This window comes from Chionomys nivalis, chromosome 3 (assembly GCF_950005125.1).
Source record: "Chionomys nivalis chromosome 3, mChiNiv1.1, whole genome shotgun sequence".
Taxonomy (NCBI): Eukaryota; Metazoa; Chordata; class Mammalia; order Rodentia; family Cricetidae; genus Chionomys; species Chionomys nivalis.
The window spans coordinates 36,670,176-36,695,300 of NC_080088.1; the positions used below are offsets into that span (position 1 = coordinate 36,670,176).

Below are 25,125 nucleotides of genomic sequence, written 5' to 3' on the forward strand. Positions count from 1 at the left end.
ATATAAATTATTATAAGTAACTATTGGAATTAACATAGTTTAGAACTCTCCTAGAAAGAAGTAATATAGAAAACACTGCATATCTGGATATGGAGCTAGGAATGTGGTATGAGGCTGTAATTCCTTGCCATTCTGAGACAGCAGAAAGCAGGAAGATCACAGATTTGAGGGAAGCATAGCTACAGAGGAAAACTGTCTAAAAAATCATTCAATCAAAGAAATAAAAATTTATGTAATGAAACTAGTGATACTTCAAAGATATATTCAAAGAGTTACCATACTTATTTTATGTTTAAAAAGACTAAAAAAAATTTTCACTATTTATGAAAACAGAAAGAAAATAAAAAGGAAATAAAGTCTATAAATGGTAAAATTAATAAAAATAGTAAAGTAGAAAACAAAATAAAAGTAAAAGCAAAATGTATTTATTGAAAATACTTAAAAAAATTTAAATGTGACAAAACACATTGAAGAAAAATATAACATGTGTGGAAAAGAAAAAAGCCAAAATGGTGAGAGAACGAATCAAAACAAAACATAAGCATCGCGAAACAATATCAAAACTAGATGAAAGAAGTTTCTAGAAAATTCTCTGTTATGAAACCTGACTTCATTAGGAACAGAAAATTAAATCTTCATATAAAATGTTTTGAACAATATCAATACTTAACATTATTTTCCTCAAACAAACAAACAAAAACCCCTTGATATCCAGATTTGAAGTTTGGTGCAAGTTAAAAAAAAAAGTATTTCAAGAACAGATATATCTAACTTTTATATAGAATTTTATATAGACTTTTAAAAATAATATTGGAATTATCTACCTCAGAGAAAAACTGATTTGAAAAAAAGTTTGTTTAACCTGCCTCTGTCTTTTGCAATATGTACAATGTTTGTCTAAGATTATCCAGAGTTCTACTCTGTTTCTATAGGGGTAGAAACCAGGTTTTGGTTTCTACTCATTATCCAAGATATAAAGAGTTGGTCCAGACTTGCGTGCTACACTGAAAATTATCTGATTAAATAACTGGAATTTGCTTCTTATGGCAAAGGGTCTAGGTGATATAATAAACCAAGGAAGTATTTAAGAAAATTCAAGCATTAATATGAGTCATAATTTTTCATCATTTCCTATGTTAGAGTTTTGAACCTGTTGGATTGAAAGCCAAATTTGATAACCTATTATGAAAATGATTATCTGTAAATTCAATTATTTAGTTACTTTTAAATTTATATTTCTAGTATTCATTAATCTTACATATTCCTGCTTCTCCAAGCCTAAAGTTTATATTTTCTTTTCACAAAGTGGCAATTAGTCTATATAATATTTTGCTGCCTGTAATGAAGACACTTCTATATTCATTGCTTACTATATTATATGCATCCTTTTATTATACCATAGATTATAACTGTAACAAATACCTTTTTTACTTTGAAATTCATTTCAATTTATAATTTTTTAACACTAGTTTACCACTGAGAGGAATATAAGTCCATATAGAGCAACATTTTGAAATTTAAAATTGGTCCAAATTTTAGTTGATTGCAGTAATCAAATTTAGAATATTTTATTGAAACACAGCTCAAAGTAATGATTTGTTGACTGATGTATCCAATCTAACTATATACTGCTATGCATTTTCACATATTACACCATGGAATTAGGGTTGTTTCCTACAATTGAAGCATTTGTAGCTTTGTTGGAAACTTCACTTCCCTCCTAGAAGTATTAATAGTGGCATACATTATAATGTAGGTTTCAGTGAAAAGTGTTTTTTTTTTTATTGAAAAAAAAATTTTTCCGCTTCCTCCCCGCCTCCCATTTCCCTCCCCCTCCTCCCGCCCCTCTCCCCCTCCCCCCACTCCTCTTCTCCTCCCTCTCCAGTCCCAAGAGCAGTCAGGGTTCCCTACCCTGTGGAAAGTCCAAGGTCCTCCCTCCTCCATCCAGGTCCAGGAAGGTGAACATCCAAACTGTCTAGGCTCCCACAAAGCCAGAACATGAAGTAGTGAAAAGTGCTTTTAATAAATAATAAGGCATACTTTTAAAGTATGATGAGCATCTCTGAGAGACAAATAGACTGAATGAAATTTTAACTAAAGTCATAAAGTTTATACTAGTGAAAATGTAATGTTAACATGAAAATGAACTTTTAATGTCAATTATTTCATTAGAAGATCTTCTTGTTATCTCTAGAGAATACGTAAAGTCACATTAAAGTGTCTTCAATTTGAATCATGGTTCAATTTACAGAGGTGATAGTGATTTTTCCATGAATATTTTCTATAGCTTAAGATGAAATGATCTAATAATACAGTTTTAAATACAAACATTTACTATATTAAAGCTATGCGAAGACTTAACTGCTGCTAAAGTCATCTAATATCATTTCATTGGTAATCTAGGACACACATTTGATTTTTAAAATCAACATTATTATGCAATTCATTTTGGAAAAACCCTGGTCTTTCTGTTACTTGACACGTCTTGACCAATACAGCTATGAAGCAGCTGCTGTCTGTCCATCATTACATCATCGCTTCCAAATGCAATCCCTCTGCTGTAAACACCTCTTGTTTTTTTGTTTGACTAAATTGCAAAAAGTTTTATTTGCACCAAGGCAAGGATCTCGTCCTTGGAGAAATGAGGCTCTTTGTGCTGCCTTAGTGACTCAAGAATTGTGTGACCTGCAAATACTCATGCAGCTAAGATCATGAAGGCACCTCCACCGGAGCACTCAGTAACATCCCTTCCCATTGGGTTCATAGGGGTTGATGTCAGAAGAGCAAGAAGGCAAAAGTCTTTAAAAAGTTTCAGAGAGGGAAAGGCAAAGGAGCAGAAAATGGCAATAAATGAGGGAACTGTAGATGAAGAGTAGAGAGCTCCAGACAATACTGAGAAACCAAGGCCTAAAGGGTGACATTCAGATTAAAACCAAACCCATAATGTGAGAATTACTTTGTGTTCAACCCTAAAATAGATGCCATCAATGCATTGTCAGAGAAATTCACAGGTTTGTTTGTTTTATAGTTCTTGAAGTCAAAAATGCCAAATCAGTCACACTAAACTAAATTCAGGCTGATGGCAGGCCAGATTCCTTCAGAGGGAGGAACATGTGACCTTCCTTGCCTATGCCAGTTTCTAAAGGTCCCCTTCTTCAAAAAATGCTATAGCCTCTTAAAACTGCTTAACTCTCTTCCCTCTTTTTCATGTTTATGTAACTTGTCCTTTCTACTTTTCTCATATAAGAACCTTTGTGTTTTCATTGGACCTATTGGGGTGACCTAGTATGTCTCAAGATTATTATTATTATCTGTATGATCCTTATGATAAGGATTTTTGGATGTATTTATCTTTGGAGTAAGGGCTAATAATTAAATCAATCACACTGAATTAAGGAATAAAGTAGGAAAGGAGGTTGCAGGACATTCTATGTATTAAATTGTGCTCATTCCACATTCCTGTGCTGAAGTTCTAACTTCCAGTGTGAGAGGTTAGATTTTGGGGGAAGATATTGTTTTTAGGAAGTAATTTGGGTTAAATAAATCATAAGCAAGTTTCTAATCTTGTAGGATTAGAGGCCTTTTCAAAACAGAAAGAGAACAATTTTTCTCCTCATGGGCAGCAAGTAAAGAAAAGTTGATGTTTCAAGGGGAAAGAAGCTACTAAATAGCCAGAAAGAAAGTCCTACCAGGAATTGAAAGAGCCAGTGCATTGAACTAGGACTTCCCACCCTTCAAAATGGTGAGAAGAGACATCCATCTCTGTTATTTAAGCCAGAAACTCTGTAGCATTTTGTAATGGCAGTCTGAGAAAAATGAGACAGGAGGTGACAATGAGATGGCCCTCAGGAGACTTCCAGGTGTCAAGGCATGTGCAGATTTCAAGAGAGAAATCTGAGCAGTAAATATAGATGTGAAATTTGTCGGCATTAAAGGTGGTAATAATTGACAATGGGGAAAGTCATTAAGCTAATATAAAAGTATGTCTACTGAAAGGAGTATATAGATAAGAATATATGCATATAATTGTATGTATATGTAATATACAGATTTGACAAGTAATCTATTACTCTAAAAATATTCAGTGTGGGGTTAAATTAATTCTCTGTGTCAGTCACAGTATGAAAAACAGGTAGCAGATGGTAACACAAGCTAATAGAGACATAGTACATGCTTTATGTACTTTTTCCTGCAAAGCAGACGAAGAAAACAGGCACAAATATATTTTTCCATTTTATTTTATTTTTGCCATGATTCTTCTGATAGCAGAATAGAAAAATCAATTTTGATAGATTATCAAACAGACCAACATTTGAATACAAATAATTTTCAGTATGAAGAGGATTGCTCTCTTTCAACATATCCCAAGGCAAGAAGATTATAGCTATGAGAGTCCATCTGGTAGCAGCTGATACCCTCAATAGAAAAGGAATTGTGGAAGTGTTGCTGAAATTGACCAGGTGGAGCAACGCATTCTCTGTGAAGGGGCTGCTGGCTTTTCTGTTCCATTGTGTGACAATTACTGTTATACCATGATATAAAAAATAGTAATCTTCATCAGAAATGATTTCTTCCTCCATCTGTTCTCCAAAGCATGATGTTTTTGCTCTTGGACTATTTTCTGCTCTAACCTTTCCCCACTACAAAGCCAGCAGGACAGCCTAACTTATAACAGCAAGACTTGGAGGACACAATAAACATTGCTGGTCTGAAATCTGGGTGCCAACCTCATGTCTAGAGCCACTTTCTCAGTGAGCCACAGCACATGACAGTTTACCAATATAATAACTTATTATAGTTGACAAGATGGGATTATGTGGAAGTGTTAAAGGTGGATTTTAATGCTGATTTCAACTAGTCGATATGTTCTGGTTAGTAAACATTATTAATATTGTTGTGTAACGTAACATTTCATGGGAGACACTACACACACATCTACTCAGCTCAGATATGGAACCCATAACAGGCCAAAGTATGGATACCAATAAAGTCCACCTTGGTGAAACAGTGAGTTTCATTGGGATTATTGTAAGGAGTATGGGTAAAGGGTCACTTACAGAAGAAATGACTCAAACACAAATGTGTCATGAAAGCCCTCATCAATATGTGTGACAGCTTACAAAAGCTAGGAACCTGGAACACACTGCACAGGCAACTCAACAGGATAAAGAATGTTTATCAAGTGACTCTGGTCTAACCTTTTTCAGGCAGCTTGTCTGGACTCAAAATCTTTGTAGTGTGACTCCTTTGAGAGTCTTCTTTGCAACTTTTATTGCTTACTCTGGTAAGGAAGGGTCTAATGAATCTGCTTTGTTTCAGGAACTTCCTGGGGTTGCATTGAGTTGTTTACCTTACTGTTTAAGAAATTTCCCAGGAGGATGGAATATTGCAATTACAGAGAAAACTGTGACATAACAACTGTGAAAACAAAATCTGCTTGGAACACACCCGATTTAAATAAGATGTGCCTATTTCTCCTTTAAATAATGAAACACTCACAGTAGGGAGAACTAGTATGTCAACAGGATGTTAGCAAGAGCCTAGCCCAGGTTTCAAGTTTTTGAGTGATTTAAGAGATTGGGGAAGCAAGGACTTGCTCTCAATTGGATGTCAGGAAACATTCAGTTCCACCAAGGTGTATCTGACTTCTTGATTGTTTTAGAATGATATATAAAAATTGTATGTTACATTTAAGGGACATGATATGATACTCTCATAAATGACCATAGTTTAGAATGACTAATTAAATCAAGCTAATTTCTTTTTCAGAAATCAATTATCTCACATACTCTTTAGAAGTGCATCATTTGAAGCCTATTCCTTTAGAAATTTGAAGCTGATGTGTGTATTTTTTTTATTGTGTAATACATTGGATCCCCAAAACAAATCACTTCTTTCTACCAATGTATTCAGCTTCATTATTCACCTCTCATATACCTATACATCCAGGGTTGAGTAAAACTTTCTCATGCAGAAGGAGGTCATGGTAGAAAAAAGATTAAGAATCCCTTATTCTTTTCACACTTACATTCTGCTAACATTCCCTTTATGTGTTAAGATGCCACAATGTGTGTTATATGGGTATTTTAAATTGCAGCCTCTTGATGAAATCATCCCTTCATCATTGTGTGTCACCTATTTTGCCAGCCTTTGCTACTCTTGACAGAATTTTGTGTAACTAGATTCACTGTTACTCACTTTGGTTACCATCCCCTTTCTCTATCCTTTCACTCTCAAAGCATAGGAAGGTTAAAGTGAGTTTCTTCCAGGTAATGCATGTCAATGCTTGGTTTTGTTTTTCTCACCAAATCTCATCAGCCATTCAATGATTTTGATTGAATAATGTAATGAACTTTTATTCTATGATAGTTAAGAGATTTCTAGACACATTTTGTTAATTTTTATTGTTTTCATTTTTGAGATTATAATTTAAACACAAGATTTCTCCCTTCCCCTCCCTCAACTCCCCCAAACTCCTCTTATATATGACTTCCACTGCTCCCTCAAATTAATGGCATTTTCTGTACTCATTTTTCTTGAATATACATATGTATTCCTAAATATAACATTTAGAGTACATATAATGTACCTGTATGTGTGTTTTATGTTTTCAGGGCTGACTTTTGGCATGGGCAACCAGTTGGTATGCTATCCTCTAGGAAAGACCACCCCTCCCACTCCCAGCTTTCCTCAGTTGCTCACCGATTTTGCTTAGCATTGAGACCTGATGGCATTTTCCCATCCAGTTTGGCAAGTTCAGTTTTGTCATGCTTGTTCAGCTCATGTTTGAGTTGTTACATTGGTGAGATAGTATGAATGTAGTTTCTGATATTACTAGTAGACACTAAATTCCTCACAGCAAAGTTCCTGACATTTTGGGTTTTTTTTATTAATAATCCTTCCAAACCCCTCTTCCTCAATGTTTACTGAACCTTAGCAACAGGAGTGATTTTTGTAGATGAATGCATTGGAACTGGGTTCCACAACTCTGCATTTTGATTGCTTGTGGTATTCTGTGGTGGCTTCTGTTCGTTACAAAGAGAAGTTTCCTTGATGAAGGCTACACTTATCTGTTGTTATAAGGACAGATCCTTATAGATTGTTGTTAGGGATTATACTGGTTTAGTAGATTAGTGACTGTAGATGCTCCTTCAATAACCATAGATACACCAGCACGAAGAAGTTATCTAGGCTCCTTGTTCTTTAGGATATGGTTTCCTTCTTGTTGATAGGGTCTTAAATACAAATAGAGAGCTATTAGTAAGCACTAATGTTTATGCACCACTATGGAACACTTATAGTTCTTGAGCCATGCTGGTTGTTGTCATGGTTCATAGACTTCACAACTGGGTAGGACATTTTGTTAAATTTTTACTGTTTTTTTTAATAGTCTTATCTTTATTGTTCCCTTTTTTCTCTTTCACTTTATGTTGCAGAAATGGATAGATGATTGATTGATAGATAGATAGATAGATAGATAGATAGATAGATAGATAGATAGACAGACAGATAGATGATAGATAGATAGATAGATAGATAGATAGATAGATAGATGTTAGATATAAATAGATAGATGATAGCACATAATATAATAATGTATGCTACAATAACCTAATGTAAACTAAAAGTTTTTAACTTCATTTCTATGTAACAGCTCTACACTTACACTTGTACTTCATACCTTTTTTCTACTGATGCTGTTTTAGCTAGTTTCATGTCAACTTGCCATAAGCTAGAGTCCTGGGAGAGGAGAGATCCTCAATTAAGAGACTGCCTCCATACGTAAGTTGTCCTAGCCCATGTGAGTGGGGGCATCCCTGGGATGGTAGTCCTGGGTTCTATAAGAAAACAGGCTGAGCAATCCAGAAAAATCAAGGTTCAGTAAGCAGCACCCACATATGGCCTCTTCATCCGCTCCTTGCTTCAGCTTTCTGCCTGGTTTGAGTCTCTGCCTTTACTTCCTACGAGGAACTATGAGATATAAACCATTCCTCTCCAATTTGCGTTTGATCACAATATTTCATTACAACAGTTGTCACTCTAACTAGAATAGAAACCAGCTGTACTTATATTCATTAACCAGTTCTTTTATTTATTTATTTATTTATTTATTAAAGATTTCTGCCTTCTCCCCGCCACCACCTCCCATTTCCCTCCCCCTCCCCCATCAAGTCCCCCTCCCTCATCATCCCTAACAGTAATCCGGGTTCCCTGCCCTGTGGGAAGTCCAAGGACCACCCACCTCCATCCAGGTCTAGTAAGGTGAGCATCTAAACTGCCTAGGCTCCCACAAAGCCAGTACGTGCAGTAGGATCAAAACCCATTGCCATTGTTCTTGAGTTCTCAGTAGACCTCATTGTCCGTTATGTTCAGCAAGTCCGGTTTTATCCCATGCTTTTTCAGACCCAGGCCAGCTGGCCTTGGTGAGCTCCTGATAGAACATCCCCATTGCCTCAGTGTGTGGGTGCACCCCTCGCGGTCCTGAATTCCTTGCTCGTGCTCTGTCTCCTGCTCTTGATTTGGACCTTGAGATTTCAGTCCGGTGCTCCAATGTGGGTCTTTGTCTCTGTCTCCTTTCATCGCCTAAATGTTTTTAATAATTAGATGTTACAGTAGAATTTTAATATTTTTACTAGAGATTTATCTCTATATGAGAGTTAACCTTTTGAACTACAACTAACTCATATACTAAAAGTAAAAGTAATTTACATACGAACTTTCAGTATTAGAGTATTCTTAATTTGCCTCTAACAGTGAGCTTTATACTTTTATACATTTTCATATTGTTACTTATCCTTTTTCTTTCAATGTAACAAACTCAGTATTCTTGTAAGGTCAGTTTTATTGTGATGAGCTAACTCAGTTTTTTTTTTTACAATTATCTTCCTGTTAGCCTGTCTGTTTATTATTTGAGACAGGTCTTTCTACACAGCCCCTTATAGCCTGGAACTGGCCATCCCAACTTGTAGCAAATCTCTTGATGCTTCTGTAAATGTTTTGGGTTATAGGGAGACTCAGACAGATACCATTTCTGGTAGTTCTTGGGTTTTGTAGTCGGTTGTACTGATTACTTTTATGTTTCTATGTTAAAAAACATCATGACCTGGTCAACTTATAATGGGAAGGTTTATCAGGTTTACAGTTGCAGAGGAATAAGTATCCATCATGGCTGGGAGGCCGCAGATATGACAGCTAGAGCAGCAAGCCAAAGGCTTGCATCTCAAACCTCAAGGTGGATGCATAGAGAACAAACTGGGAATGGCACATGGCTTTGCAACTTTAAAGTCCTTCCCCAGTTACACACTTCCTCCAGCAAGGCAGCGCCTATGAAACCTACCAGAACCGAACCACCCACTAATGACAAAATACTCAAACATCTAATCCTATGGGGACATTCTCATTCAAACCACAACACTCCTAATAGTAGGAAAATACAATGAAGTTAGGGGATGGTTTGAAATCTGCTGTAGAACTAATGATTGCAAGGATGTGACAATGGCACCTGTGGGCGAGAATCCTATTACATCATTGTGTGGATATGATTGCTACCAGGTTACAGGTAAGAAAGCTGAGAACTGAGCTTAGAGTTTTAGGGGACCAGCAGTGGGAAAAAGACAAGTAAAGTTATCTAGAACTTTCTCCAAGGTGTTCTGTGAACAGGAAAAATATCAGGACTACAATGGTGCATGAGTATGACCTAGACAGGATTCCTTCATGATCTATTGTAAGACAGAGATTAGCAAACCTGTCCCATTAGCAGTGGTAGGCAAGGATCCTATGCATCACTAAACTCAAGTTTAGTTGAGAGGCAATTAGAGAGAAACAGGAGTAGAGCTTTCAAGTCCATGACCATGATCAATGTCAGCAGGCAGACAGACCTGTCTACAATGTATATTGTGCATGACTCCTCCTACACTTTTGCCAGGTCGTTTTATTTGCAGGCTCAAGTCCAAATGGGTTGAAAGCCAAGTTATTTGGCAAATGATGTTGTATCTAAAGCTCAAGATAGAGCTACAGTAATGGATCTGCTATACAGTTAGGTTTCTCAGATTGACTCTCCTAAGTCTTCTGCCCCCTATCCCAACCCAAAACCTACCACAAAGAGACATGACATTTGCCTATAGATAGTACAAAACTTTTCTTGCTTGTAAGACCCTATAAATAGCTGGACTTTTTTCTAATGAGTTTATATTACAGTAAAAATACTTTGACTATACCGGGTGTTCTAGACTTGTTTCTGTTGCTATAATAAAATACAATGATGACAAGCAACTTTGGAAGAAACAGGTGTATTTCATATAATAAGGAGAAGCACATGCTACGTAGCAACCTGTCCAACACAGCAGACTCTCTGGAAGCAAGTGGTGAGTAGACAAGTTTCCTGGGAAGGCAATGATAGGAAAGTAACTGTTTGAATTGCCTTCTGTTCATCCTGTTGATCAGAAGGCTCCAACTTCAGCATTAAGTGGATGGCCCACTGTGTTACCCTTCTTACTGGACAGATGAGATGACACATATTTATGCATGAAAGGTACTTACAGCCCATAGTACGAAGACAGCCTGTACTTTGTAGGTCTACAAAGAAATTACACTTGGTAGCAGAAGGAATGAGGGTTGTGGGATACAGATTTTATAGTATCAGGTAGGTGTGGGTACCCCTGATTCTTCCATGGGGATTACTGACTTAGTTTAATCCTTCCACAAGGTGACCAGAAACTTGTGGAATGCTTTTCTCCAGGTCTTTCATGGCCACTGCCCCTTTGAACTCCTTAAACTCCCAGCGTCTGTGATTACTGTACAAGGTTTTGGTCCATTAATGTTCCATCATTGAGATGTGAGGAAAGATGCATGAGGCTCTGTTTCTTCCCAGGAAGTATGAACAGTTAGTGGTTGCTGGGAGTGGAGCTTGCAAGATTATACCTCTCCCCGGGGATTTATTAGCAGTAAACAATTGCTGTGAGGGAGACTTATTATTATTATTATTGCATGGTATAGCTGTCCGTGAGTTGTCCACACCCCAGTAAGAAATCCCAATTAAACTCATTGATTTGTAATGCTAGACTGGAATGGAATCATTTCTTTGGTCTTGTACTGGTGTTCTCTCTAAGGTGAAAAAAGAACTTATTCACATCTTTCCAGGAAACATCATAAAGTGTGGCTGAATCCTGATGCTTGGTAAGGTACTTAGTGGTGAGAAGAGCCTGTACCTAGCCTGCTTCATAAAGGGAGTGAGTCTGTCTAGGGAGCCTTATCTGAAGACACGGAGAGGTGGGTGACTTGCCATAGTGATGTTTGAATTCTTCACAAGCTCCTCATCTACAAAAAACATGAGTCCACATTTAGGATATCTCCTATGTTATCACAATAAAGTTTAGTTTTAAATAGGGAACACTGGAATAAGAGTAAAACCAGTAACAGTTTTAAAAAGAGGAGCACTCTTTTTAACCAAGAGAATGAGATTGCGGTATTTTGGGATGCCATAGTGACCTTGTGTTGGTCTGAACTTGAACAAAATTATGAAGTGGCCTTGTTTTGTCTCATCTTGTCATGTCTCAGAATAGCCTCGTCTGAGGTTGATATTGTGTCTGGTAGGAGAATAAAATAGCCTGTCTACAAGTGCTGGACACACTTCCATATGTAGAGAATGGTATTGTGTTAGTAGAGATCTTTTCTTTTGCATTTAAATGGGCAAGTTAGTTAAAGAAAAGTAAGTTAGATAAAAGTTGACTAGGGAAAGTGTTCTAGAGAGAAGATAGCAAGGTTCAGGCTTTAGAGGGAATCGAGGAGGTACAGACGGAACAAATGAAGACATTAGTATTGGAGATCATTCCAGTCTGAGCACACAGCACATGTGAAGAAAAACATTGGAAATACTTGAATTGGAGATCTGTAGAGCATAAAAATTCAGAGAATGAATATATAATACAAAGAAGATTTATTAGTTTGTCTTGCAGGGTAGAGTTCTGTTGCCAATGGGATTATCTTCACACTGGAGAGATTGACACACTGGTGGCTGCTGAGTGCACAAGACTGGATGCTGCCTCTCCTCAGTCTGGTGCTGGATGCCTGCGGGGGAGGGGAGCTGTTCTCAGGTCTTCAGTACATTTTGGTAGGCTCACTTTGTAGTCTGATGGCAGGAAAGTCGGGCATCTGTTGTAGCAATAGTAGGAAAAGCAACTTATCAGTAGGGTCAAAGGCAGGCAGGTAAGCTCATCACTTTTCCTTCTGACCTCTTCATCTCTGAGCTGCTGCTGGAAGTGCTGCTCACTCTGGGGTTGAGTGGACAGGTCTCTTCTCCCATCTATTAGTCTTATTGTAAGTCTCTTACAGACTTGCCCAAAGTCTTGTCTTTTAGCTGATTCCAGGTCTAATCAAGTTGACAATATTTACCATCCCCCAAACCAAAAGATATGACTTTAAAAAAAATCAAGAGTGTGGCTTTTTTGTTTCTTTGTCTCAAGGAGTTGAGAATGAACGTGAGCTAAAGCCTCAGATCACAAAGGACAGAACTTTTACAGCTGTCGTGACCATGATGTCACAGTTTTCCAAGCAGATTACACTTAGTTTCCCCTGCTTTCCTCCAAGTTTCAGTAAAATTGTGCAGTTTTTGTGGAAAATCCAATACTAATTGATCCAGTATATTATACAATAAAATTGCTTGTCAAGAAAGGTTTTTACCACTACCTGGGAGATAGATGGGAATGTTAGCTAGTAAATGCTCTGTCCATGGCAGAAGATCAATTATCCTGCGTATAATTTTCTTGGCTACCTTGAAACTAGACTGTAGTGGTTTTCGCAGATTATATAGTACATATTTGATCTAGGGCTCAAATTTAGTAGTTGTACTGGATAGCTGTATGTCAACTTGACACAAGCTAGAATTATTAGAAATGAAAATTCAATTGAGAAAATACCTCCATAAGATCTTGGCATAAGACATTTTCTTAATTATTGTTTGATGGGAGAGAGACTAGTACATTAGGTGGTACCATCCCTGGGCTGGTTGTCCTGGGTTCTATAAGAAAGCAGACTGAGCAAGTCATGAGAATCACGCTGGTAAGGAGCACCCCTCAATGGCCTCTGTATCAGTTTCTGCCTCCCAGTTCCTAACCTGCTTGAGTTCCTGACTTTCCTCAGTGATGGGCTGTAACCTGGAATTGTAAGATGAAACAAACCATTTCATATCCAAGTTGCTTTTCGTCATCGTGTTTCATCACAGCAATAGTAACCCCAACTAGAATAGGAGTGAAGGATTCATACAGCATGACTTTATTTCTCTATGTATATTTCTAATCTAGCTCATGATTTAAATACTTAAGATACCTGCTGTGAAGATAACATTGTTACCATGGGGAATTTACTATGTGAACTCAATAAAATGCTAACAATGACTAAATTACTCATAAAGCAGAAAACATTGTTAACGATGATAAACAGTTGGACCCAACAGCTATTTGCTTGTGAACAAGTTACTTCTGTGCTTCAGTTTCCTTATTTATAAACTGAATATTACTACTTTCTTCAAAATGTGTTTAGAGAGATTAAAGTACATATTAAGTTCATGGACTCATTGGCACAAAATACCATGTGAGGGAAATGTAATAATGCTTGCAATTATACATAAGTAGTCATTAATGTCATATGCTTCTAGTTAATGGGTTAGCTATGGATTAAATTATGTGGATAAATATTCACAATCTTATTGAGAAATAATTTTTCTTACTGATGATCAAGTTACATCTAGGATGTTATGTGTGATATAGCCAGGACTTCTGTGAAAGAACACATTTTGTGAGTGAGCTTTTTAGCCCAGGCCTAAAACATTCACTAAGAGTCTCAGATCCTTATGGCATAATTACCATCCCCAAAACTAATACACATGATTTTTTTAAATAACACAGTAGTGTGACATTTTTGTTTCCTTGTCTCAAGGGGTTAGAAATGAAGGAGAGCTGGAATCTCAGATCACCATATTTAGTGCCAGTGAAATAAGTGTGATAGCAACCTGATCAAGCAAAGCTTGACATAAGGAAAACACCTGCCTGGTGTTAATAAGATGCATGAGTTTCAGACAGCAGAAAACTAAAGAAAATTGCTACTATTCCTGTCTTGAAAAAAATATCAGCAGAGCCATCATCTATTTTATTGTACTCAGAAGTTTATTTGAATTCTTATGATATGGAAAAAAATCAAATTAATTTGGACTTAGGCCAAATTTATTCCTAAATATTGTCAAGTCTTTATTAATATTAGCTGATGCTTTCAGGTACAGTAAGAGACCAAGAAAAAGCTAATAAAAATGTTTTATTTTTCTATATATTTATTAGGGGTAGAGGTGTGATTGATGAACAAATTTCTAATACCTTCGGAAGGCTTGTGTATATTTGACAATAGTTTACACATATTAAAACATCTCTTTTCTCCACAAAGGTCCCAGAGGCTGAGAAAAATGTTGCAATTTTCCATCAGCTATTATTTTTAGGTACAAAATAAAATATTTAAAAAAATCAAAAGCACTATTAAAGAACTTTAGAAAGAATTCAGCTTCACTTTCTGTGAAATATGAATATCTGCCCCCCAACAAATTGAGAGCTTCAAGTTAAAAATATATTCTTCTATTTCTTGCAGAATTTGGGCAAGATTTGTCAAGTCCAATAAAATGAGTACTGCATTCTCTAGGGACAACATACAACCAGTGTTTTCATGTCCTTGCTTGTGTGAATTTTTAATGTATAAAAGACAAACTCTCAGCTTTGAAACCACCTTTCCCAGCTTACCAGACTATTACCTCCTGAGGAGGTGTCTTTCTTTTGTAATATATGATTACTAGTCCTAGTAATAAATATAATAATAGTAACAATAATAATAATACAGTAAAATACAACTGAGTATCTTATTAGACTTTCTATTTCTAGCAGACACATATGCATATAATTTTAGAAATAAAATATTGTCTTTTTACTTAAAATTAATCAGCAGTGGCTATTATTCACATATAGTCAACATTTGGTTGTCTGTGATGAATTGATGGAAAGAAAGTATGGATAACTGAAACCCAAGACACCACAAGTTATAATTTGATCTTCTATCCTCATCCAACAACTGATTAGGACTGTAAACCAGTAAACTGAAGAGACTTAAGTTTTTTTTCTTTCCACCCTTAAAAGATTTAAACTTAAATAACCTAAAGTTATTGATGAATAATACTTGATCGTGTGTGTGTGTGTGTGTGTGTGTGTGTAATTGGTTTGTTACTTAGCTTTGGCTAGTGTGTGCATGTATGTGAATGTGTGTGTATATGCATGTGTGTGTGGTGTATGAGCAAGTGTGTAGGTAGGGGCCTGTGGAAGCCAGAGGAGAATGTGAGCATTCTCTTCTATTACTCTCCCCTAATTTCTTGGAGGCACAGTCTCTCTCCCTGAACCCGGATCTCCCAGTTTTTCAGTTAACCTACAAGTCAGCAAGCACCAGTGATGTGGGTGCTGGGATCCTAACTTTGGTTCTTATGCGACAACAAGATCTCCTGTCCACTTAGCCAGGCCCTGTGAAGGAAAATCATTGAAAAGTGGGCACATCTTCCCCAGACTGGTGACATAGGGCTTGTCCAACCCGGGTGGGCCAGCTGTGGAAGAGAGTACATATCTCCCTCTGTGTTGAAGGAGCTGCAATGCTGCCCGGCTTCTAGCTGCCTGGCTAGCTTATGCCCCAAAATAACAACACACAAACTGTATTCATTTAAACACTGCTTGGCCCATTTCTATTCATGTGTGTAGCACCCCAAGGTGCGCTTACCGGGAAGATTCTAGCCTACATCCATCCTGGGTCGGAACTTCATTGCGTCTGCCCTGGAGAGCAGCTGCATTGGCATCTAAGCTCACTTCCTCTTCCTCCCAGCATTCTGTTCTGTTTACTCCACCTACCTATGTTCTAACCTATGAGGGCCAAGCAGTTTCTTTATTAATTAACCAATGACCTTCCTCCATCACCTCTGCCTGCCACCCAAAAGCCTGGCCGGTCCTGGGAAGGCCACCTCTGGAAGTGGTGGTGGATTTTCCCGACCTGGCACCTCAGGATTAGGCCTGGCCTGTAGCAATCAGCCAGGGGAGAGGAACGCAGCTTCCCTGGTCTGGCAAGCATTGACCCAGCTGGCGCTGGGGAGGACAGATGTGGAAAATTTGTAGTTTCTACTGCCTGGCACGCCAGGGCATGGCAAGCTTCCCTGGCCTATAACCCCTGGCCCAGAGAAGACCAGCCACAAAAGAGGGGGCACAGTTCCCCTGTCTGGCGGTCATGGATGTGTCCATGTATCTTGCTCAGCCTAGCAGTCCAGTGTCTGGTCTGCCCAGGGAGGCCAGTAATAAAGAGCTGGTGGATATTTCCTAGCCTAGCACCCAGTGTCTTGTCTGGCCTCTAGAGGCCAGCCATGGCAGATGGGCCCAGCTTCCTTGGTCGGGCACCCCATGGCCTGTCTAGCACAGGGGAGGTAAGAGTGGAAGAGGGGGAACACAGTTTCTCTTCCTGGAAGTCATGAAAGACAGGGCACAGCTTTACCAGTTTGCACCACATGACAGCATGTGAGGAGCTCAGCCAAGGAATTGGGGGCACATCTGCCCAAGACTGGCACCCTAGGAACTAAAAGGCTCTGAAGAGGCCAATTTCCACTGTCCCTGGGGAGGCCAATCATGTGAAAGGAGGCACAGCTCTCCATCTGGCAGCTAAGGGTCTGGCGGGCTCTGGGGAGGCCATATATGGAAGAGGTATGTAGCATACCCATTTTGACACTCCGGAATTGACTGGAAAGATCTACAGAGGTCAGTCATTGAAGAGGGTCTCACCCTCACTGGCCTGGTACCCCAAGGCTCATCTGGTCCAAGGGAGAGCAGTCATGGAAAAGAGGGCACAGGTTCCTGATCTGGCATCCAAGGGCCTGGTAAGCACTATGGAGGCCAGTAGTGGAAGATGGGCTCAGCTTCCCTAGCCTGGCCCCCCAGCATGTCTGGCCCTGACAAGATCAGCTGTGGAAGAGGGGATGAAATTCCCCTACCTGGCAACCATGTGAGAGGGTGCGCAGCTTCTCCCAAACTGGCACATATGGGCCTGGCTGGCACTTGAGAGGCCAGACATGGAAAAGGGGGTGCAGTACCCCTTGACTGGCACCCCATGGCCGGTCTTCCCAGAGGAGTCCAAACGTGACTGGTTTATACTATGCTGACTAAGAATTGAACGCAGAGCTTCATATATTCTGGACAAACATTAGCAACCGAGCCACATTCCCAGCCCTGACAGTTTACTGTTAATAAATATTTGTAGGTATATTACCACTTTTAATTTTTCCTTTATTCTTGCAGAAAAGGAATCATCTGCATTAACATAAAGTCTTAGCGCTATCACATTATCAATTACTAAATGAGCATCAAACTTATCTTAAGTAAATGCAGATCGTTTTTCCTAGAAAACTTTAGATTCTGGAATCTTAAAGCTGTTGGGAGTTGTTTGTTTTTGTATGCAGGTGTGTATGTAGGACAGTTGGACAGCTTCAAGTTAGAGTTTCTCAGAAGTCATTGACCTTGGTTTTTGACACAAGCTCTCATTGTCTTAAATTTGTCTAGTAGGCTAGGCTGGCTTAACCTGTGAATCCTAAGGATGGGATCCACCTGTCTATACCTCCCCTACATCTGTGTTCTTAACATGGGTTCTGGGGTCAAACTCAGGCATTCATACTTATGTACAACCCCCCTCCCTTTTTAATGAGTTGTTTGTTCACCACTTAAATCTGTGTTGAATGTGTTGAGTTACCCTGAGAAATCGTGTGGCCATTTCCATAACAGCCCCTCAGAACCAGTAGCCTCATGTCCTCATCATTCATTTACTCTTTCTGACCTTTTAATCTTTTTTCTCCATTTTCTTCACACATTCACCACACCCATCTTTATTGTTCCTACTGCTCCTGTACTTGTCCAGCCTGCCCATCATTCACAGTCCAGCATAAAGTATAACTCTCTCAGCAAGTCCTTAAGCCATAGATGTTCTTAAGGAAAGCAGTATTTACATGGAGAGAGTGCTCCAAGTATTTCATTTGCATTTGTTTCTTTATTTTCTATGAGTTCGAGATAATACCATATACTTCTCTGTATCTCACAACAACCTAGCAGCATATATTCATGTGGTAATTATTTAGAAAATATTTGCTTATTTAATCTATTGATGTAACTAGAACTAAAACAACTCATCTTCATACATTTATATTTCCATCGATATATCTTGTATAATTATCTATCCTATAGAATCAGTTATTACAATTATGTTCAGCATGGATTTTCTCAATGTTCATAAATTAATTGAAACAAGATTGCTTTCTAATTGTCATAAAACAGCCATCTGACTTCAGAGGTCAAATAAACAACAAAACTTGGTGAATTCTCTGAACAAAGATGGCATTTGGCTCAGGAGTTTAGAACAGAGAACAGGAACAAATAAGTTTAGTAATTATTGCTTTTCTCTAGATTTACATTATCACCTCCAATTCTGCTGGATAAATATAATTCTGCAGCAGATCAGGAATGCCTCTCAACAGAACTTCCTTGGTGTAACACATAGAAAGGTAGTCTATTATTCATTATAAACACACCAGACATTTGTTTATACAGACTAAACAAAAAGCATTTTCAAGTAAATATTGCAAACTTAAAAGACATGTTTTAGGTTCTTTTCTAAATGATAACAAGGTAATTTGGATTTTCTGGTTTAGGAGGATTTGTTTTAAACAAATGTTTTCTGGTGTGTTTTGTAAGGTGAATTTGGGGAAGTCTGCAGTGGGCGTTTGAAGACACCAGGGAAAAGGGAGATCCCAGTTGCCATTAAAACACTGAAGGGTGGTCACGTGGATCGACAAAGAAGAGATTTTCTGAGAGAAGCGAGCATCATGGGTCAGTTTGACCACCCCAACATCATTCGCCTAGAAGGTGTTGTCACGAAAAGTAAGTTTCTGATTTTCCTCACTACTTCTCACGTACTGCTTTTAGATTTTATTAATTCATAACAGAATACCATAGTTATGACAACAACAACTTCACTCAAATGCTGTCTTCTGACATCACTTCTCAGTGTCCTGCCATGAGGCCTAAACACTATCAGGGTTTGCATAGGCATTTTGAAATGGCATCACCTTTAAATTATGCTCATTTAACTTAGCATAATGACTCAGAATGGAAGGATTTATATTTTTTCTAAATATCAATATTAATAGAAGACTGACATCAATATTTGATTTATTAAAATAAAATACTACTGCTTAAAAATACATCTCATAGACAAATGTAGAATGCTTTACCATAGAGTAAAATATTTCCAGAAAAAATTCTATTTGGAAGTCAGCTTTATTAATAGCATTATTAATAAATTATTATAGTTGATATAAAGTAAAATAAAAGATAACTGCTGCAATAACAGTCCTCCTGTTATAGAAATAATCGAATCAAGGTCATTCTTTTTAAAGAAAATTGCTTTAAAATCCAAAATTATATCTATACTTTAAGAAATTGGATGCGTATATTTGAACAATGATAAAGGCACAAAGCGAAACAATATTTCCCAATTTTTATTCACTAATGAATTAAACATAAAGTCCAACACAGCTGGCATTAAGTGTGTCATGAAAATCATTTTGATATTTGAAAGCATATTTTTATTTACAGAATTAAAATTTCTTTAACAGTCATTGAAGATAGGAGTGGGGTCTGGAGAGATGGCCAAGTGGTTAAAAGCAGCTCCTGTTTTTGCAGAGGACCTGGGTTTTCAGAACCTACTGCCAAGTTACAACCATGCATAATTCTAGTTCCAGTGGACTTAGTGATCTCTTCATTCCACCACAGTCTCTTGTAGATATTTGGTGCACATAAACTCATGCAAACACAGACGAATAATAAATAAATAAAAGATATATGAATGAATAAATATTTTTCAAACCATTTAAGGGAGGTTGAATTTTATGTTATAGTTAGAAATGACATAGCTTATTAACAGCATTGCTCAACTATACTTGTTAGATCTCCATATGCTTCACACAAGGCATTGGTAAAATGTGCTCAAGGGAGCAGATTACTTGCAGCCCCAAGAGTTTACAAAGCAGAGAAAAGTGATTGGAATGATAAACATCTTAGTGGGGATTTTGTTGTAGTTATTTTAACAGTCTTTCAATATTTACCTATGAGTAGTTATCATAGACAATTACTCTGAACTCATCCATGTGCCCAAATTTAGCCAGTGGGACATTAGCAAGTGTAAGACACGTGGTGTTTTATATATTTGTTGGTGTTTGTTATCTAGAATTCTTTCTCCTGAAACTCAACCTCCATGTCTAGTGAAACAATCAATCAAGTTGCCGTATCGCAAGGCGAAGAAGGTCAGAAAGTTGGCTCGATAGGTTGGAGGGCTTGTATATAGACTGAGTTATTTTACGGGGTGCCAGGAAAAAACTGACACAACTGACCTCTGACCTCAACACTCATGCTGTGACATACATATAGCCACATTCACATCTCCCTTACACACACACACACTCACACAACACTGCCTGGCCCATTAGTTCCAGCCTCTTATTGGCTAGCTCTTACATATTGATCTAACCCATTTCTAATATTCTGTGTAGCCCCACGAGCTGGCTTACCAGGGAGGATCTTAACCTGCATCTGTCTGGAGTGGGAGAATCATGGCGACTCCTGACTCGGCTTCTTTCTCCCAGCATTCTGTCTGTTTACTCCACCCACCTAAGGGCTGGCCTATAAATGGGCCAAGGCAGTTCCTTTATTAGTTAACCAATGACCTTCCTCCATCTCACACACACACACACACACACACACACACATACACACACACACTGGGGTGGGGGAGAGAATGAATAAGAAAAATAAATACATTTTTTAAAGCAGAAAATAAAGATACTTTAGTCTACAATCCCATCCAAAGTGCTCTGAATGCCAGGCTTCTGAGTGAACCATCTTAGACACTACAACTCTACCCTAGTCCCACCCTACTCAAATACCTGCAGCTGGCCATTTGTGAAGAAAAAACCCAAATCAGCTCAATCTGGTCAACCCAATAAATGATGACAGGGTTTTTTATTTAATAATTTGTATTTTATTGATTCTTTAAGAATTTTATACAATATATTTTAATTATATTTATCTTCCCACCCCTTCCGCTAACTAGTCCAGGATCTACTCCAAGTTAGTGTTCTTTCATTATTTTTAATATTCCATTGGGTCAAATTTGTGCTGCCCACATACTTCTCTAGATGTGGGATCATCCACTGGTACTGTAATGTATCAGGGGCCTCATCCATAAAAATCAGTCACTCTTCCCCTCTTAAAACTCTAATTGTTTATAGCTCCTCCAGTTGGGGTCGAGGCTTGTGAGATTTTTCCCCTGCTATACTAGAAAGTTGACTGGCTTAATTTTGTTCAAGTCTTGGGTGAACAAACATGCCTACTATGAATTCCTAAGTTCAGCTGTCCTCTTAGATACAGAAAGCACTGTTTCACTCTGGTCTTACCGTCTTTCCACTCCCCCTTCTGTCATGGTCTCTGAGCCTTGCGGGATGGAGGAGTGAGATCTAGATGACCCCTCCACTGACACTTCTCTCACTTTGAACCACCATCCACTATATAAAGATGCCTCTCTGAAGAAGTTCACGAGCTATACTGATCTATGAACAGAGATATACATATGTTCATGTGCAGGAGTGGCGCAAATGTTAAGATGGTAACCAAATGCTTTCTAGTTGGACTTAAGTTCTGCTCCACAAAAGGAAACACGTGCTTGAAATTATAAATCTGGCCAAGAGCCTATAGTTTGGGTTCTTAGTTCTTCACCCCTAGAGACCCTAGGCATAACATGGTGTAATTATTTTGTTAAATGCACTTAGTATCCAACTGCCTGAAAATTTCATGCAAAACTATTTTTAATTCATTAAATTTAAAATTCATTTTTCCATAGCAATAAATGATCAAGCTAATAAATCATTGGAATTCTGCTCTTGCTAGTTAAGATTTGTACACATTGGATAAATTATTTAAAATCTCTATCCTGAACTTTCATGTCTGTAAAACACTACGAAATTACCCAGATATCATTGATTGGAGCATCTTAGTCCCCCTTTTTTAAGACTGCAAAGGATTTCTATACAAGTTATCATTTATGTATACTGAATTTAGCATCATCTGTTGACTTCTGTCATGAGCCTCACCATTTCAAATGATTCTTTTGTTTTCATATCTTTATTTATATGGCAAGAAAAATTTAATTTTTAAAATGAGTGACAAGTTTGATGCCAAAGTACTCTTGGAAAGGTTTACACATAGAATATCTAGAAATAAGTGATCAGAAAAAAAACTCAAAGGTTAGAAAGTAAGAGATCTTTATTTTCCACCAGCAAATACATTAAATCATATGTCTTTTAATTCAGTAGTATGATTTTGTGTATTATTATATTTTATGTGTATTTAAATTAGGGTCTAAAAAAAGGAAAGAACTATGACCCTACAAAATAGAGAAATTAATTTTATATCCTAAGTCAAATAAATAGGTTTACTAAGATTATTGTTGACATTTTTGCCATCAGATTAAATGTTTATTTCTCATAAGCACCCAAATAGCCAACAGAGAGATTAGATCTATAAACCAGACAGGTGACTTCTATTTAGACAAATTCATGTGATTCACATACCAGTATTACAGTCTTATTCTTATGAAAAAATAAAAAAAAAATTCTCATATCTGTTACAAGAAACTGGTGAGAAAAGATAGCTTGAGTACACTCTTGATGGCAATCAGCACTGTAGGTTTAACTGCCACGAGTCAGCCTCATAGGGGAGTATTGAGGTGCTGCAAGGAACATAGTAGGCATAAGAGAAAAGCAATTCCCGAAAAAATCAGTGAGCCTGTTTATACTGTTATCATCTGGAGTCAAGTGCTATGGGAATGTTAGAAGAAAAGCAATAAATAAATGAATACCCCATTCCCATAAATACATGGTAATTGTTCCAAGATTGCCCTTAAGTACCTAAGAGATAGCTAGCAATTAATGTTCCCTAAAGACACCCCCACTGCATAAAAGATGATACTGATGAAGTTAATGATGCAGTTCAAGGGCCTGATTATAGACTTTCCTGGGGTCTGGGAAACAAATACATTGATTATCCATTAACAGTGATATAATATTATAGATAAAAAACCTTCAGAACATCCTTCCATCTGTTCTTACTTAAAATGAGTATATTTTTGTCTTAGAGCCTTTTCTCTTGGAAATATGTATTGTACAGTTCTTTGAATCACTTCTACTCTTTTATTTGTGCACATATATCTGATTTTATTTTAAACCTGAAGCTAAATGTTTAAAACTGCATTATACAAAATAGTATATATGATAAAAGTTGAGCTTATTTATATGATACACATAACATCTTTATTAGCCTGATAAGATACAAATAATGGAAAGAGAGATAATAAGTTATAGCCATATGCTCAACACATACTTTATCTCTGGGAAGCAAAGAGAAGCCATCAGTTGGAGGACAGACTTGTAATCATTAGTAGCATTGGTAGTCACAATATGTAACACCATAGTTATCAGCAACATTTGCTACATCACCAAGAGACAAAAAGCCACCTTTCTATAAAAAGATAAGAATTGCAACCTAGTGATGAAGAAATATAGTGCAGTTACCATGAGACAAACAACATTGTCTATCTTCCAGCTAAGTAAAAACACATTTATAAATACTAACTATATTTGCTAAATAGAAAAACTCAGTAAAGTGAAATAGAAGTCATTTCTAGTAGCAAACAAATTCCCAAAGATAATTCCTTCCTAAGACATTCTTTAAAGGCTCCATGGCTCAATACTGAAGTTATAAGAGAATCTTTTAGAGTTGCTCAAACCCTTTGTATGTTTAGGAATATTATAAATTACTCCCAGGGAGTTTTGTGAGTAGATATACAACTCAACAACAACAACAAAAAGTATATTCTCTTCAGTCAAAAAATTGTAGTACATGCATAAAAACATGCTCCCTAGTTCTAGGATAGGATTATCCTTCTTGAATAAAGATAATCCTCTAAACTTCCATAGTTAGAATAACTGCATTTCCAGCTATTTATTTATGAATTAATCACCAACGCTCTCTAAGCCTTATATTTTGTTATTTTCTGAATGAAAGAAAAGTGAAGGTCAGAGTAGAAAACCTAATAAATTCTGATCTTTTAACAAACAAAGAGACATGAGATGTTCAAAAGGAAAGTTTATCCTAGTGATGGCTGATCATCCTACCTCCAACATTATTATAAATTTAAGTTCATACCAGGCGGTGGTGGTGCATGCTTTTAAGCCCAGTATTAGGGAGGCAGAGTCAGGCAGATCTCTGTGAATTTGAGGCCAGACTTGTATACAGAGCTACTGCCAGAACAGGCTCCAAAGCATACAGAGAGAAACACTATCTCAAAAAAACAACAACAAAAAAAAATTAAGTTCATGCCGATAGTTCAAAGAGGTAGCAACTTTCAGGATGTAAAAATATAAATAAATAAAAGAAAGAAATGAAATTTTCAACAAACTTTTTAATTTATAATACATAAATTGGAAAACTATGGAAATTTTTTATCTAAAAGCAACATCAAGATTTGGACATTAGTCTGGAATTTGTAACTATGATGAATATTTCATATTATTTAACTGATAAAATAATAGGTTTACTTTAGCTAATAGTTTTGGAGGTTCTAGTATGTGGTTGATTAGCTAGAATATTTAGGGCTTATAATTATGCCGGAAGGTAGTAGAGAAAATCTTCTATCCTTTGAGTAGAATAAGAAGGATTAGAACCCAGGATTTTCTTAGAGTTTGCACTTGGCTAAGTTAAGAACCTCCTACCTCGTAAGGGTTCCACCATCTTCTCCTCAAAGTGCTATACTGGGATCAAGTTTAGTAAATGGTTCCTGGGAGGAAACCCAACATCAAGACTAGAGCAGGCATATAGAATACATGTTTTGCAAAATAAAATGACTGTCAACCTATTTCTGTTATGCCCAAATCCTCAAAGTCCCTCCAACACCAACAAGGAGACCAATTTGCAT

At 37.3% G+C, this 25,125-nt stretch overlaps 1 protein-coding gene across 2 annotated transcripts in view; it reads left to right on the forward strand.

Annotated features, from left to right (window-relative positions):
* Positions 1 to 25,125, forward strand: part of Epha6 (EPH receptor A6) — an 879,442-nt gene that overhangs the window by 621,921 nt on the left and 232,396 nt on the right. For both annotated transcript variants that reach the window (XM_057763562.1, XM_057763563.1), the window contains one exon: positions 18,792 to 18,977. In XM_057763562.1, coding sequence (XP_057619545.1) covers positions 18,792 to 18,977 — 186 coding nt within the window. The remainder of the gene's footprint in view (positions 1 to 18,791; positions 18,978 to 25,125) is intronic.